The 17,572-nt window shown below is 42.2% G+C and overlaps 2 protein-coding genes across 4 annotated transcripts in view; both read right to left on the bottom strand.

Annotated features, from left to right (window-relative positions):
• tex2 (testis expressed 2) overlaps nucleotides 1-14,487 on the bottom strand; it is a 73,442-nt gene extending 58,955 nt beyond the window's left edge. For all 3 annotated transcript variants that reach the window (XM_056279891.1, XM_056279893.1, XM_056279892.1), the window contains exons 1-2: nucleotides 14,338-14,487; nucleotides 13,800-13,894 (exon numbers count right to left, since the gene is read on the bottom strand). The gene's annotated coding sequence lies outside the window, so the exon portion shown is untranslated. The remainder of the gene's footprint in view (nucleotides 1-13,799; nucleotides 13,895-14,337) is intronic.
• A 653-nt stretch (nucleotides 14,488-15,140) lies between these two features.
• On the bottom strand, nucleotides 15,141-16,686 carry LOC130113458 (myeloid-associated differentiation marker homolog). The gene has a single exon (XM_056281071.1). It carries the CDS (start codon nucleotides 16,684-16,686, stop codon nucleotides 15,772-15,774), a length of 915 nt encoding a protein of 304 aa, XP_056137046.1. The 3' UTR covers nucleotides 15,141-15,771.
• Between the last annotated feature and the right edge of the window lie 886 nt (nucleotides 16,687-17,572).

Here is a 17,572-nt window from a genome sequence, read left to right on the forward strand (position 1 = left end):
GTTTCAGTTGCTGAGTAGTTTTGTTTCTCAGTGGCCATGTCTCGGTCAGGTATGGTAATACTCACACCGAAAGCCATTTTTCATTCTATGGTCATTCACCTCTATTCAAGATATTTAAAATGTTTTGTAATGGCATAGTTTTTGGGGCTTTTTTTATTTTTAACTACTTTTATTAATCCCCATGGGGCAGTTCTTTTTCTGCATTTAACTCATCCTAGCTGTGTAGCTAGGAGCAGTGGGCAGCCACTGTGCAGCACCCTGGGACCAACTCCAGCTCATCTTGCCTTGCTCAGGGGCACAGACAGGTGCATTAACCCTAACATGCATGTCTTTTTGATGGTCGGGGAAACTGGAGCACCTGGAGATAACCCGCTGTAGACATGGGGAGAACATGCAAACTCCACACAGAGGGCAACCTGGGATGACCCCCAAGGTTGGACAAGCCTGGGGTTCGAACCCAGGACCTTCTTGCTGTGAGGCGACAGCGCTAACCACTGGTCCACCATGCCTAGTGCTTTAAGGAACTAAGACAATTTCAGTGAGTAACCAGTCTCATGTTATTATGACATCAAGGCAACTGGTTGCAGGGAAAAGGAAGAGTGAAATTCACACAGCACTATTATGGAAGACAGAAGGTCATTATGACAGTGGGGTGTAATTTGTGTGTTGGTTGGGAGAGCCTGGACTGGCTCTGTCTATCAACAGCAAACCTGCAGGGGGGTAAGCAATTATTTACAGCTGGTTTGCGTTAGTGAAAAAAAACGCTATGTTTTTCCCCTACAATGAGACTTGGCCCTGAAACATACTGGATGCATCAGAACCAAACGCAACATGACATTATGTAAAGAAACAAGAGTCATATCTGTTAGTTTTGCATCGGCATAAAGTGAGAAGTTGGTTGGTGAATGATTAAAAGGATAGAAAATGTAATGCATGAGCTGGTGGCATGTAATGCATCTGAGGGAAGAGAGAGCCAAACAATCTATATACAAGATAAAATCAAAATTAGGCAATTTGATAACAAATCCAAAACAGACAAATTACTGTTTTGGGTCATTTTATCCTGAATCATATTCAGTAAGGGCTTAAACCAGAGGTGGCTAACCACGTGCCATGGAGAGCCATGTGTGTGCAGGTTTTCATTCCAGCCGGACTCCACACCAGGTGACTTCACTGATTGGCAACCCTTCAACCAGAGGAAGATTGTATCAGTGAAATCACCTGGTGTGGAGTCAGGTTGGAATGAAAACCTGCATACACATGGCTCTCCGTGGCACATGGTTAGCTACCGCTGGCTTAAACCAACATTGTGGATTAAGACCATTTTCTCAATAATCTTGAACTTGCAAAATTTAACGAGACCTCCAAAAATGACTTTGATTCTGTATTCTCTGTATCAGACATACTTGATGCATTTCCGACCTTTCTGCCTGGTAAAGCTCTTACTTATTGGTAGCAGGGCTTTTCAGAGGAGGCACTACCAACTATCTCCTCCATTGTGGCTAAAAGTGGAAGCTACGTCAGTGTCGAAATCATCCCGAGCTCCTAGCTTTGCATTTTTCTTAACTAAAACCCGCAACTCATCTGATTGAAAATAATACTTTTTTTAAGAAATTCGCTGAGGATCCTAAATCAGACAAAGAATTTCTCTAATTTATCAAATGTTTCTGTGTTTACATTAATTACACATTACCACTCATTTATCCCATTCTAGATTCACGGGGTGTTCTCTACCTGGAGAGAAAGGGGACTGTGTTGTATCGGTGACCTCTACATAGAGCCAACCATCCATTATCCAAACTTATCCTGCTGTAAGGGTCGCGGGGAGGCTGGAGCCTATCCCAGCAGTCATTGGACGGCAGGTGGCGAGGCACCCTCGACAAGCCGCCAGTTCATCACAGGGCCAACACACACACCCACATTCACACTTAGGGACAATTTAGTACGGCTGATTCACCTGACCTACCTGTCTTTGGACTGTGGGAAGAAACCGCAGCCCCCAGAGGAAACCCACGCAGACACGAGGAAAACATGCAAACTCCACACAGAGGACAACCCGGGATGAGCCCCAAGGTTGGACTACCCCGGGGCTTGAACCCAGGACTCTTCCTGCTGTGAGGCGACCACGCTAACCACTTCGCCGCTGTGCCGCCCCCTCTACATAGATAACATATTTAAAACCAAATTTAATCTACCCCAGTCAACATTTCTTCTGGTATCTGGATACCAAATTATGATTATAGTCAATATAATGCTCATCAATTTGATTCTTAGCCAAAAAACTGCACATTGTATAAATACTTGCTCTCCCTCCTGAATCCAGGCACTTGGTCTCTTACCAGTCATCTCAGAAGCATAGGCCAGTAACTTAAGTGCCGAGTTACCAAATGAAATCAGGGAAGAAGGAATCTCTAGAATATAGAACTGCTCTACAAACTCCACATATAAGTTAAGAGTTTAAAATAATCCACAGACTCCACTATTCTATAACTAAGTTGAGCAAAATCTGAGTCAGTTTCACTGCTAAACACTAAGTGCAATTTAGCAGAGGAATCACTTTCACACATCCTCTGGATCTGTTCTGTATTGAATGGCTTACAGCCAAACATATTTGAGTCGTTTTCAAAGGGCTTTAAGAAAGGCATTCAATTAGATGTGTTTTCGATAATTTTTGGAGATCAGACATTGCAAAGAAACTCCCCAATTCCCAATAACCAGTACTAATGGTGTGTATAGCTGCAGCCAAAAATATTATACTTTTGGAGTGGAATGGGCATGCTAAATAATCCAGCTGTAGAAATCCTAGAAAGTCAAATCAGTTCATCCGGACACAAAGTCTAACAGGAGAAACGTTCCATTACTCATATAAATGAACGCTTCAGTCTAAAATGACTGCAGGTATCCCCAACCTTATAAACAATACAGTGGCATAACGACTGAAACTGGTGATCGGTTTCATATGCCCGGAAGATTAATTACTGTTACAATGGCCATGTGTGCTATTCACAGAGGATCTGGGAATAGCTGCAATAGCTGTATTGAATGTCAATTTTAATGGAGACAGCCCAAGTAGTTTATCCATCCATTATCCAAGCCGCTTATCCCAATCGGGGTCACGGGGATGCTGGAGCCTATCCCAGCAGTCACTGGGCAGCAGGCAGGGACACCCTAGACAGGCTGATAGGCCATCACAGGGCCGACACATTCACACCTAGGGACAATTTAGTATGGCTGATTCAACTGACCTATATGTCTTTGGACTGTGGGAGGAAACCGGAGCACCCGGAGGTCACCCACGCAGACAAAGGGAGAACATGCAAACTCCACACAGAGGATGCCCTGGGATGACCCCCAAGGTTGGACTACCCCAGGGTTTGAACCCAGGACCTTCTTGCTGTCAGGCGGCCGTGCTAACCACTCTAACACCGTGCCGCCCTGAAGTAGTTTATTTTTTTATTTATTGACTGAGGTTTTTGTCATCTCCTGTTTTCTTCTTGCTTGTTCTTTTGTCTTGTTTTGTTTAAAACATAAAATATTCAATAACAAAAAAACTTAGTGGCAAGGTTTTCTCTAGATTGACCTTACGACATCTATGAAAAATAATAGGCACATAGAAGAAAAGGCTAACAAATATCAAATGATTCGTCCCATTTGATAAATCTCCCTTTTGAGAAAAAGCCACAGTATTACTACAACTTTTAGTTACATATGAATGCTACTCTAAACTGCAGTCTATGCATCTGTCCAGCAGCTAGCTCCATCTGGTAGAACTCGGGGAAGGGATGGATGCTGGCTTGTTGATTTCCACAAAGATTCTTCTGTTTCATTAAATAATACCCACTGTCTCCTCAGCTAGCTTCACCACATTGCAACATACACTCAGTAAATACCGCACATACACAAAGAAGCAGACAGTCAGGGCAGACTACGTCTGTCAAAGTAGAATGAACACAACCATTCTTTTTTTTCCCCCTGTAACAAGTCTTAACTTCCACTTTTTTTTTTCTCCACCTTGCAGATGATATGCAGCACATCTCTGACTGTCTGCCTTATCCTTCTACAGTTATTAGACCTGACTCAGAGTACTTTCACAAGTGAACACTTCATAGGCACTAGTAGAAAAAAAAAGAATAAAAATTATGCTGATAACATGTTACATCTAAAGGAATGACAACAAAACTGAAGAAAAACAGCATGATTAATTGGAACTCTAAATGGCCAAATTATTTTCCACTATAAGTAGGCCTGATTACAGAATACTGGCATACATGCAGCACAAAAACATTTTCATCTTATTTAGAACAACAGATGTACTAAAAATAAAAGGTGTTGATAAAAGATGTAAAAAAAAAAAGTACTGTAAAATTATTTCTTTCCTCAAACCATCAAGGCTAATGATAGGGATGAATAATAACAAGCATATTATATAGCAAAAATACTGAGACCCCAGGTGCAACCGTAGCTTTTTTTTTTTTGGGGGGGGGGTTTCTCCCTTTTTCTCCCCAACTGTATCCAGCCAATTACCCCACTCTTCTGAACTGTCCCAGTAGCTGCTCCACCCCCTCTGGCGATCCAGGGAGGGCTGCAAACTACCACATGCCTCCTCTGATACAGGTGGAGTCGCCAGTCGCTTCTTTTTACCTGACAGTGAGGAGTTTCGCCAGGGGGACATAGTGCGTGGGAGGATCACGCTATTACCTCCCAGTTCCCCCTCCCTCCCCAACAGGCGCCCTGACCGACCAGAGGAGGCACTAGTGCAGCAACCAGGACATACACACACATCCGACTTTCCACCCGCAGACATAGCCAATTGTTTCTGTAGAGAAACAAGAGCAAGGCAGAGGTTAACACGGGGATTCGAACTGGTGATCCCCGTGTTGGTACGCAATGGAATTGACCGCTACACTACCCGGACGCCAGTACAACCATAGCTTAATGTGAAACCAGATGAGACTTTAGAAGCTCCCATTCATTTTTTCTGATGCTGTAGAAATCAATACGCAACCCAATTTTTGTGACTACTGACTTCACTGTGATCAATAGCAAAAGAAACCAAGAAAAGAGGGAAATGGGCTAAGCTGCATGATTGTATTATAGTATAATTGTATAGGGCGATAGGCCATGGTGTCAGACTGCTGGAATCACAAAACCAATAGCTGTGATCCCATTTAAGATAGCTGACCCACGTGTCAGTGGCACCACCAGATAGACGAGTGGGCTCAGGGTTGACCACATCATCCTGCACGTCTTCTCTCATTTTCTACATTATACTCCTCGTCTCTTAGTATCGTGTCTGGTTAAGTCAAAACAACAACAAGCAAAGCAAAGCTGCTCCTCATGGTTCACATTCAAACAACAGCCAACAACCTCGCTGTTGTGAGATGAACGGCGCTGTCACAAACGAAGATGTGAAACAGAGCTGCTGACTCACAGTTTGACACGTTCTCCTAATGTTTTAGTGAAGATTCTCTTCCATAGTGGGATGGAGGAAGGACTTGTGCCTGTCTGCATTAACACCAATTTATTTTTGATGCCTAACTGGACATCGAGGCTTCAGAGGAAACTAACTGGGCTCCATAGCAAAAGATTTACAAATAGCTTCCATTATCTACTTTTGTTAACAAAATGGAGATTAGCATAGCCGTTGTGCTAAAGGGGAAAAACATTTCAGGTTTGTTAAGACGTGTTACATTTTCATGTGCACAAGCATAGCTTTCTAGCAAAGAAAACACAATGGCTCCTCGCCACCATAGTTACTAAGAGTTCTTCTGGCAGTCATCCACAAAGATGTGCCCCTATGTGGCATTCTGGACTTAACATGTCCATCAAAACTTCTCCGACTATGACCACAGTTTGAAAAGGGTCCCAGGCCTCCCACAATCAAACAATGATCCAACAGTGGACTAGAAGTGATTTAGCTTTGTCTGAAGCCTTTCCTTGGGTCATTTCCCCTAGTTTAATTTGTAAAACCATTCACCAGTCCAAGATGGTAAAAAAGGTCAAAGTGAGTTTTGGAGGATTTACCCTCCAGGTTTATTCAAATCCATACAGCTCCTCCCTTTCCAGCCCATTTATCCTCTATTACAGCCCCATGGCTAGGACACAGAAAAGTGAAGGTGATGAAATGCTAGACTTATTCTCAATATCAATGCTTTGTGACCCTTCAAAAAATCTTTTAAGAGGTCTATTATGAGGAACGTGTTTGCAGTGGGCTTAATAACCTCTAGCAGTCAACTCACCAACTTTTAATCAAATAGGGAGCCATGTTGTTCACAGAAGAGGCTTATTCTGTATTCATTTTAATAGTAGTATAAGCACTGTGTCAACAAGGAGCTGGAAAATTATGATAAGAGACGTGTTTAAGAGCTGCAGGCCTAAGCATGTTAGAATAGAACAGAAAACAATTTGTCATTTGTCCATACATACAATGAAATTCACTCTCTGCATTTAACCCATCCAACCAACCAACGTCTTCTTTCTTCTTCTTCCCATTGCCTTGCTCAGGGGCACAGACAGGAGTATTAACCCCAACATGCATGTCTTTTTGATGGTGGGAGGAAACCAGAGCACCTGGAGGAAACCCACACAGACACTGGGAGAACATGCAAAGTCCACACAGAAAGGACCTGGGATGGCCTGGGGTTCAAACCCAGGACCTTCTTGCTCTGAGACAACAGTGATAACCACTGGGCCACGGTGACGCCATATTAACATAACATAAAACAGGAACCTAGCCAATCTGAACTCTGGGATTTCTAACTTCTGCATTTCTCATCTTGCAACACAATGGAAAACTATTGTGCCATTCCTGAACAACAATACGGTAGCTCATTTCTCCTAACTAATGAAGTGGGCTAAATGATCTCATCTTGTGTACTGGAAAAATGGCTGACATCTATGAAAAGGAAGACAAACATTCAACCAAGAACAACCGTTTTCATAAGCTCAGTCCAGGTGAATCATCGAGTTCATTTCACATGCCACTATGCTCCAAATCAGGGGTGGGCAATCTTATCCAGAAAGGGCCGGTGTGGGTGCAGGTCTTTGTTCCAACCAAGCAGTTACACACCTGTGTCTCCTACTCAAGTTCCCCAACAAAGACTCTACTGATTGATTAGTGGGATCAGGTGTGTAACTGCTTGGCTGGAACAAAAACCTGCACCCAAACCAGCCCTTTCTGGATAAGATTGCCCACCCCTGCAAATGAAGAAAAAGTAGACCACACCCTGGAATGTTTGATCATTTATCCGTCTTCATTAGTTCAGGAGTTTTTTGGGTTTTTTTTAACCTCTACTGCAACACATTTTTCTTACACCTGCTACAGCCTCATCTAAACATTATGATATCCCAATATCCCCTGGAGAAGTGCTGAAATGGGGCCAATGTTGTCACTGAGTCTTGACCAAAATAGCAAAATTAATAGTCACACTGTGGTATGGAAACAGCCTTGACACAGCAAGAACTTGGAAGGCTAAGCAGAGTGTCATGGCTGTGTGCAGGTGTACAGTCAACAGGGGTGTGGGCCAATTCCGAGGCAGACCACGATAAGCAGCATGATTCCCATCTCACAGTGTTAGCAAGCACATTACAACACATACTGTACGAGCACTGAATTCTTAAGGCATACATTGGTGCTGCAGCGACAAAAGGTACTACCCATACCTGTTTCACTGCATTTCAAACACAGGATAACCTTCAAAGCCACTCTCTGGCTTCCAAAGCGGTGACTAGACACTGGTTTTGCCTGAACTCAAACCAAACAGTGTTAGAACACAGAGAAAGGGCATATACCTGCTGAAGCCAAAGGGTTTTATACCAACACAAGTTCAGAGTCAGAAATCAGAATCAGAAACACGTCATTTCATTTCATGTGCTTGTGCACATGTAATGAAACAAAACATAATTTCCCCCAGCCCACAGCAGTGCAACATAAAGACAAAAACATGTACAAAAACTACAAGAACACAAATATCCAAACTAAAACATATATCTAAACTAAACAACAAAATAAATCACTGTCCAGGAGAACGAACGCCAGCCAGGATGACTGTCGTAACTGCCAGTCTGCATGGGCTAGCAGTTAGCTTAACCTGCCACTTCCGCATCCTGTCAGACTGCCCTCGGTATTTCCTTTTCGGGTGCAGCTCCGGTCAGGGCCTTGGTCCTTGGGCCCACAGGATGCAGCAGACCAGGTTCCCTCAGCCAATCCAATGCTAGCTCTCCCAACCAGACACCTTTGAAACACCTCCCTGCACTAAAAACACAGTCAAGCCTAGGTGAGGCCATCGCCAGACTGCCCCCGGTGTTACCTCTTTGAGCATGGCTCCAGGCAGGGTTGTGGTACCTGGGCCCACAGGATGCAGCAGACCAAGTTCTCCCAGCTGATCCAGCGCCAGCTCTCACAGCCATCAAACGAGGACAAACGTAGTCGCAGACGTGGACAAAAACACCGCATGGACGGTACGCGTGAGGTCGCCGCAAACATGCATTTGCACCACCATCTTCCCACACCGGTACTGGGTAAGGCTGCTGCAAATATGGATTTGCGCCGCCATCGTCCCACCAAGTTTGAAAACCACTCAGGTTTTGACCCCCCGCAGTTTCATGTGGTCATGGCAGATAGCCACCAAAGATGCCAGGAGTACACAACACCAATATTTTTTTTAACCCCCCCCCCCCTTTTTCTCCCCAATTGTATCCAGCCAATTACCCCACTCTTCCGAGCCATCCCAGTTGCTGCTCCACCCCCTCTGCCGATCTGGGGAGGGCTGCAGATAACCACATATCTCCTCCGATACATGTGGAGTCGCCAGCCGCTTCTTTTCACCTGACAGTGTGGAGTTTTGCCAGGGGGACGTAGCACGTGGGAGGATCATGCTATTCCCCCCAGTTCCCTCTCCCCCCCGAACAGGTGTGCCAACTGACCAGAGGAGGCGCTAGTGTAGCGACCAGGACATATACCCACATCTGGCTTCCCACCCACAGAAAGGTCAATTGTGTCTGTAGGGAGGCTGGACCAAGCCGGAGGTAACACAGAGATTCGAACAGGCAATCCGTGCTGGTAGGCAACGGAATAGACCGCTATGCTACCCGGACACCCAACACCAATATTTCTGACACATTTTGACAGTCAAGACACAAAGTGTTACATTCTCCTCCACTGCTGCTCAAATCACAAGACTGAGTGTTTTACAGGTGTCTGAGCCCTTTTCTCATTCTCTACCAAATCAAATTTCCATATTTCTCAACTTTACATGAAACTTAAACAGAGAATATTTCACTGTACATGTCTATCTTGGGCAGATGGTGGTCAAACCTAACTAGGCCTGGCTAGAGATGACCAGCTGGTGGTCAGTGGATTGTCTAACTAGACAAATTAAATCTGATTCATAACATTTTCATATCAAGAGGCCATCAAAACCTGAATTGATTGTAAAGCTTCTAGTCGATATGTATTTATTATTTGAACATGTAATTTTTTGCTTTTTTCTTTCAAGTAGATTTTCTAAGGTAAACTTTGCAGGCTTAAGATATCTTTGAACTGACCCTCCATGTTGCAAGACTTTTAAAAGTAATCTTATCTTATCTGTGAACAACACCAGCAAAAGATAGTCCATTAAGAATCATTTCAAGAATGCGAAGCAAGTATGGGAGAACCAGGTTCTAACATTTTCAAAACGTCTATGGGTTGTAACACTTAAAAAAAATGAAACAAAATAAAAACAATTCGAACCAATCAGGTTTCACTGTTCAAAAAATGTGGCTGACAAAAATTATATGTCAGACTCATGATGATTTGCTGAAAATAAAGTTTCTCTTGTCTATAAGACACTGCCATGAATTAACACTACTATTTGTACATTTTTGTCCCTTTTCGATTGCCAAAATATCTACATTTCAATGCAATGCCCCATTTCAACATATTTCGCTCCAAAAATTTACTTGCTTCTGACAAATAGTTACTGTATTAAAAAGAAAAATTAGTGGTACAAGTATTCCATTATCAAGAATAGTATTTAACAGGAAGCTGGTGGAACATTTATCCAAAATGAACGATTTGTCTTTGAGACAGCAATAAAAAAAAAACATTAAGCAATGAATATTAAGTAATGAATATGCTTGCCTCATTGTGTAGCGATTTTCTATGGTATTATATTCTTATTAGATCAAAAACTTCATGATCCATGGAAGATACATGCATTGCAGTCTCAGAGGGCTTCACATTCAAGCAATGAGAAACAGACTAGATCCAGTAAACGACAATGGACAACCATCTCTAATCTTTAGATCCTTGATTCAGATGAGGAAAACCTTCACAAAAAAACTTTTGGTTCAGGAAAAAAAGTGAGAGAAACCATGGGAAGAGCAATAAAGGACAGATCCCTCTCCCACGACAGAAAGGGTGCAGTCAAGGTGAGAAATGTGCAAACAGATTTAAAAACCCACAAACACCTTCATATACACACCTTCGACGTTTACTCTATTACACAAACCTCCTCCCTTTCCATCTCATATTTTTACTGGCTATCATTGCCTGAAAATAAAATGGCTTTTTTGCTATTCTGACATAGACAATGTTGAGTTAAATAGATTTCCCTAAATAATGAATATGCTTTGAATTAGGCATTGCAATGGCTAAACATAAACTTTTTCTAAGAAGTCCAATGAGGAAGTTACAAAGGTGATGTCAAATTTGGGAATAGATAATGCTTAGGCTTCATTGAAAGGAAGGACTCATGACACGGCTTGTAGTTTATGCAAATCTGAAAGTACATCCATCATTAACTTTTAATAATTTACCAGCTTCCTCATCCACAACTTCTAAAGTGACTTATTGAGATACATGGAAAGGCTTTCCAACCGGGATATACACACTTTACATTTTAGCCACTAAGTTGACACAGAGCAAGCTAAAGTCCCCACTTCACAATTTCTTGCGTAACCAATGGTAAGGGATGCAAGGGTTCACCATTCCTCTGACTAGCCCATAAAATGTTCGTGCAAGAGAAAACTACTTAGAAAAGCGACAGAGTGACAAAACAGTTTTTGAGAGAAACTGAGGTCACGTGATTCAGTTAGGGGATACATATTATGTTTTTAGTAGCAGAGAAGGTTTGCATGTAAAAACAGTCCAGTCGTCAGAATAAAACATTTGCATTTTACGTTTCTGCAAACCACGGATACGTTAAAATCTCGACGTATCTGAACCAAAAATACGTTTTATATTGTGACGAATTCAGTGGGGGGGCATGGGACGCCGCATCCGGGAAGCGAACCACAGCTCCCACACCGCAAGCGACTACGTTAACCAGTCGACTAAAGTTTTCGACTGTTAGCCAAGGGCTACCGGGCCTATTCCTCCGTGATCGTTACGTTGCCCTCTTCCCAACCCCGGCCGGACCGTCACAGCCGGGGCGCGAACTCGTGTATTCCGCAACGTGGGCAACTACGTTAACAGGTCGACTAAAGGGTCCGACCTGTTAGCCAAGGGCTACCAAGTGTCGCGCCCCGGCTGTGACGGTCCCGCCGGGCTGCTCCCCGAATTCGCTACAATATCAATATTTAAACGTATAGCCAGTGTTGGTGAAGCGTGCGTCCACGTCACGTGACTGTAAAGTTTCTGTCTGCGAAAAGAAAAAAATGGCTGACATTCCTTTGATTCTCAGTGGAAATGCAATATTTTAAGTTTCGGCGTTACAATGCATTTTAATGACATTTCTAGCAAGAAATGTGCATTTAATTTTCATAAACTTTGTTCAGTAAATGTATTTGATCTTTAGTTCATTATTACAAAGATTTTTTTTCGTCTCGCCAGAAAATTATTGAAATGCAACGTTTCCGACATTGAACACAACCCCAAAACGCAAAACGTGTTTCTGCAATACTAGATGCAATATTTCAAGACAGTTTCAGCATTAAAATGCGTTTTGATAACATTTCTGACGAGAAATTTCACTTAATTTTCATAATCTTCGTTCAGTTAATGTATATGATATTTAGTTAGTTAGTTATTAGGAAGATTCTTTCAGGTCTCGTCAGAAAATCGTTGGAATGCAACGTTTCAGATATTAAACACAACCCCAAAACGTGTTTCTACGATACTCGCTAAAATATCCTAAATAAATCAACATTTGTATGCTTTTACCCCCCAAAGGAAAACAGCTAAATTCAGTGTAAAACATGTTTCGGCTGAAGTAAATATTTGATATATTCTCATTTTTTATGACCCTGTTTACAATGCTATTTTGCAAATCGGGAGAACTACAACCATGGCGCTGATTTGTATCAAGCCGCATGGCATGGGTCAAGACAAACGTCAACAACAAGATTTTTAAAAGGTAGCATATCAAAGTAGGCAAGGGAAATTGTATAATTTTGTTCCCTTCTGTACTGTGTGTGCAAAATCTGGATCAAATTCTAGACTAATGAAATCAGAGTTCCATCCATTATCTGAATCGCTTATCCTGCTCTCAGGGTCGCGGGGATGCTGGAGCCTATTCAGCAGTCATTGGGCGGCAGGCGGGGAGACACCCTGGACAGGCCGCCAGCCCCAAAAATAAGAGATATTACTTAATAATTTAATAAAGAAATAATGTTTGGACTTTGATTAATACTGGCTTTGGTGAAGGTGAATGTTAAACAGTACTCACACCTGAAACGAGTAATGGCCTGTAGAACGCTGATGACGCAGGCTTAGCTAAATGCTACACACACTGTTGACGGGCATGTAGTACCGCATCATAGCCAGGTGGCATGGCGTGCAGATCACTCAGGTAAAACCCCATAGCTGGCTAAGTAACCAATCAGTCACCATCAGTTAACCTTGCCCTCATCAAAATCAACTCTTTACAGGTCTGCAGATTTTAGCATCAAATTCTGTTAAGAAGAGTAGCAGGCAGCAGCGTAGCTCCACTGATCCGCACCAAACCAAAATGCGTACAAGTTTGTTCCCCACAAATCAATGTCCTATTACGCGTCCTTGAGCCAGGCAATCCACGTGCTCTGGATGTCTGCTAAAACGGTTAAAGTGGATAAGCAGAAAAACACGGAAACCTGGTTCAAATGGCGTACAACAACCTCGCCCAACAACTTTAAGGATTTAAAATCTACCCCAAGGTCAGTTTGTTCAAGGAGACCTGTAAAACACAAAATTACTATTGACTTTTACCACACACATTCCATGGGATATCCTTGGCCTGTATCTGTTTTGGTACCATGGAAGCTACAACACAAGCTCAAAACCTTGACTACAATGATGCCGCTATATTCATCTGCCACTCACCTTATGCCAACTATATCCACAGATCATGGCTTCAAATCTAGCACTACTGCATGTTATTCTAATTATTATCATCATTTTATGTACACAATGTTTATTTTTCTTTGTTCAGTGAAGTATTATCAGAATCAGGACTTATTGCGAGGTGCAAGAACATACAAGGAATTTGTCTTGATAACCAACAAATAACAAAATGGAAGAAACTAATGATCCACAGTAATAAAACAAATTTTATACCAATTATGATCTACTAAATAATCTTATCATCTGTTCAGCTTTGTAAATGGACTCATCTCATTCAGGAATATTCCTGTACATGCAAAGGTCGGCTCGCGTTTTCTGTGAGTTTCTGAACTCGTGGCTTTACATTTCTCTTTCCAGAGTCTTTCCCTGATCTATTTCCAGTACTACATTACTTTTTTCTCGCTCCCTCTGGACTTTGCCCTCGCCAAGTCATCTATAACACGGGGGGGGGGGGGTGTCAAGATTCTCAGTTCAAATTTACTGGCGAAGTGCTTACCTCGTACCCTCAGTGCCATTCAATCCAGCCTGGGACTTGCATCTGCAATAAACTGTAGAGTCAAGCCTCACATGTCCACTGCGCTCAGGAGCCTCCTAAGGTTAAAAAGCAACGCTCATGCAAACTGACTGTACAACACAACAAACAAACAAACAAACAAACATAAACAACGTAAAGTCAAAAGACTTTGCTGTAGCCATGCGAGAGGGAGCTTCACTGAAATAAGTTAAGTAACTCTTGACCAAATAACATCTGGTTAAATCCTTTTCCACAGGCCATGAGCTAGCATCGATGTTGAAAATGTTTCCCAGTGAGCACAGAATCTAATTTGCGACCCGCAGCGAAACCCACCCCATCATGTGATGAAAACGAAGAAACAAAAAACTCGTAATGTCACCTGGCCCGACTCCCACTTTTCTCCTAAGACTCAAACAAGTGACAACTGGGGGGGGGGAATCCCGGGAAAAAAGTGCCTCCCTTTGTTTCTATCGAAACTCTGCCATAAAGATAGCTAAAAGAAAAGACCGAGAGAACTTACCGCGTCCAAACAACTTCATCTCCTCCGGCCTAGCCGTGTAGGTAAGGAGGATGACGGTAACGTAGACGATAGGGTCGAGTCGGTCTCCGTTCCACGTACGTATGCTGGTTGTGGACGTCGAATAGTGCCTCCGGCCTGTTGACAGCTCACTGGAACCGCAGTTCCTGAAGGAACAAACGGCGGAGCGTCCACAGCCCGAACTAATCGAGCCCGATCAGTGGGTGTGAGGCGACTGGTTTGTAAATTCGAGTTTGGATGAACGCTTTTTGGTGTGGATTGCTTTGGTCTAGGGGAGCCTGACAGACGTGAAAATGTAAACAATGTAAAATGTAAATAGAGTCGTGCGGGATGTCTTGGTGCTGAGAGGCGTCAGGGGTGAAATAAGAATTAAGAGACTGTATTTTGGATCGATTCTTCAAAATTAAAAGGTTTACAAAATAAAAACACATTTCAAAAAATCATATGGGGCTTTAGATATTATACATTGACGTAATCCCATAGTGTTGGCTAGGCAATGACAACCTCTCTTTTCAACAAATTTAACAACGAATTTAAAGTTCTCTAGTAGATGGTTTGTGTTCGAGTGTGTATTCTTACGGCATAAATGCGAAAACAATAATTATACTTAATAGAAGAGTGCATATCTGATAGGCGTCACTGCAATATTACAGAATTTCTGTCATGAGGTTTTGTATTGCATTGGTACAATGTGGGGTTTTACAAACATATTCAGCGAGATGGGTTTTTATTGAACATTTATTATATTCTGCATTGTAAATATAATTCTTTGATTTGAATAGACTTGCATGGCAATGAAAGTGTTGCCATCTAGTGTAAATGAATAGTAACTACTACTCATGAATTTGAAAACTGACAGTTTACGTTGTTTATTCAAATATGTGATCTGATTTGAAAAGGTGCCTATCACAAAGTTGACTTTTTTTATTTTATCAGTAAAAAGTTCATGCTCTCAATTTCTATCAAGTCAATGTCCTCAACAATAGCCACAAAAATTGTATTTATAATTCGAAAAAGTTGCTACCTTAACAAAAGCCTCAGGAGTGTAAATGGTAATAAAATATACAGCATTATAAATGGGATTTTTTCACACATCATCTAAACCTATCTCTCCTGTAACTGTGTGCTCAAAAGGACCAATTTAACCCATGCAATTTGAAAACAATCATCTCATGATATAAAAACCACTTTGGTCTCCTTAATTTCTGTCAGAATATAAAATATGTAAACAGAGTAAAGTATAAACGAGTTTGTTTACAGCATTATGGTTACTCCATTAACTACACTTACACCAAAACAACATTTAATTCATCCTTTGCAGGGTTGGCAGATACACTTTTCCCACAGTATTAAAATATCAGTTCTATGGATAATGAATTTTTATGCTCAAATGCATCCAGCTTCCTGTGTGTGTTTTCACACATGGCCTCTTTCACACCGTAGTTTTATAGAGAAGGCCAGGTCCATTGTGTAAGCTAACAATGTTATAAAGGCCATCACGGTTTCCATGATAACCAGCTGTAAGGCGAAGTCATGTCTGAACTCCTGAACCTCTAGCACCTTGGTAAAGCAAACCACAGTGGCAACCATATAGAGCAACACCCCAAACAAACTAAAACCCGCCAATAGCCTATCAAATGGAAGAGGGCATTGCCCAGCACAGTCACCTAATATTACCACTATTGAACCCAGGGACATGAGGAGACAGAGAATGTATGAAGTCCCTGATACCCACAGGTGCCATTCATGGGTATTAGACAGTTCTCTGCTACCTAATGCTGAGAATACACAGGCCTCCTCTACAACCAAGGGAATCATCTGACAGCCTCCCCAGAACTGGAGTATCTTGAGGAGTCCAGGTGCACTGGCCATATAACCCTTCTGCTCACGGGCTTGGCTGCGGATCACAAAGGCCTCGGAGGTGTAGGCAAAGAAGGTAAGGCAGGAGGCCACTGTTGCAGTCACAGCACTGGGCGATACCTTTTGATGATCCATGACAAACCAAGGGAAGACCACAGAAGCACTGAGACACATCAGTGAACCTAAGGCCCCTACTGTCATGGTCAGGTTCTTCCAGGATATGGGGATGAGGCTGTGGAACTGGATGACGCTGAGAACATGGATGAGGAGGGTGAGGGTGAAAAACAAGCACCAGGTGAACATGCAGGAGATTCGGAAGGTTTTGAGGTGGTGAACTTGTGTTTCATCTTGCTTGAAGGTTTCCTGGGAGGCCACCAGGCTTAAGGTGAGACAACCGGTCAACAGAGCCCATGTCCGCACCAGAAAAAGAGGACTTGTGAAGTCTCTTGCCTCTAGTACTATCACAGGCATGTTTGCAGTGTTGATTTTGAATAATCCAGGGCAGAGGATTTGCTTCCGTTTGTCAGCTAACAACGGTCTCTCTTCTCGTCTTTTTGTCTTTTTTTTTATTGATTCAGGGAAAAAAACTGTTTCAAAAGCTTTATCATCCAACAATAATAACAGATCTTCAAATGTTGCATTCGGAAGGTTAATCCAGGTACTGTTCCTAGGAGAATGTCATGTTAAATAAATGCCTAAAGGGACTTGAAACAATTTCCTTACAGAGTCGCATAATAATCTGCAAATATATCTTATCTTTGTCAAATCAGCTTGACACAAGCCAGAGTAACTTTAAAATAAATAATCAGATCTACCGCCCTAAAAGGAAGTTAAAAAAAACATTAAAAAAATATATACATACAAAAAAATATATATACATACCATCTTCACCAAATCCTTTCCCCGTACGAGTGTGTGTAAAAACTACACCTCTTGTAACATTTTGCAGCACCCTCTCTGTTGCTGCAGACCTCACCTACTTCCTTTTTGACATCGCAACAGTGCACTTTCAATCTTGCTGCATGTGTAGGAGGCTGCAGGTGTCCACAGTAAAAGTTCTCAGCAAATACAGTTATCTTTGCACATCACATTCTCACGAAAAATTGTTCCGTTTTCCAAGGTAGCAAGCAGTGCTACTATTATGGTGACGGGATCCTATCAGCCTATTTTTATTATACAACCCCCCCACCCCCACACACATACCCAATTCTTTTTTAAATCAAATCAAATCAAATCAATTTTATTTGTATAGCCCAATATTACAAATTACAAATTTGCCTCAGTGGGCTTAACAGCAACACAACATCCTGTCCTTAGACCCTCTCATCGGATAAGGAACAACTCCCTAAAAAAACCC

The sequence above is a fragment of the Lampris incognitus genome, chromosome 5 (genome assembly GCF_029633865.1).
Source record: "Lampris incognitus isolate fLamInc1 chromosome 5, fLamInc1.hap2, whole genome shotgun sequence".
In the NCBI taxonomy this organism is placed as follows: domain Eukaryota; kingdom Metazoa; phylum Chordata; class Actinopteri; order Lampriformes; family Lampridae; genus Lampris; species Lampris incognitus.

What these genes read in the sequence shown, in the direction of transcription:
- LOC130113458 (XM_056281071.1), bottom strand. Translation starts at nt 16,686, where the DNA reads ATGCCTGTGATAGTACTAGAGGCAAGAGACTTCACAAGTCCTCTTTTT.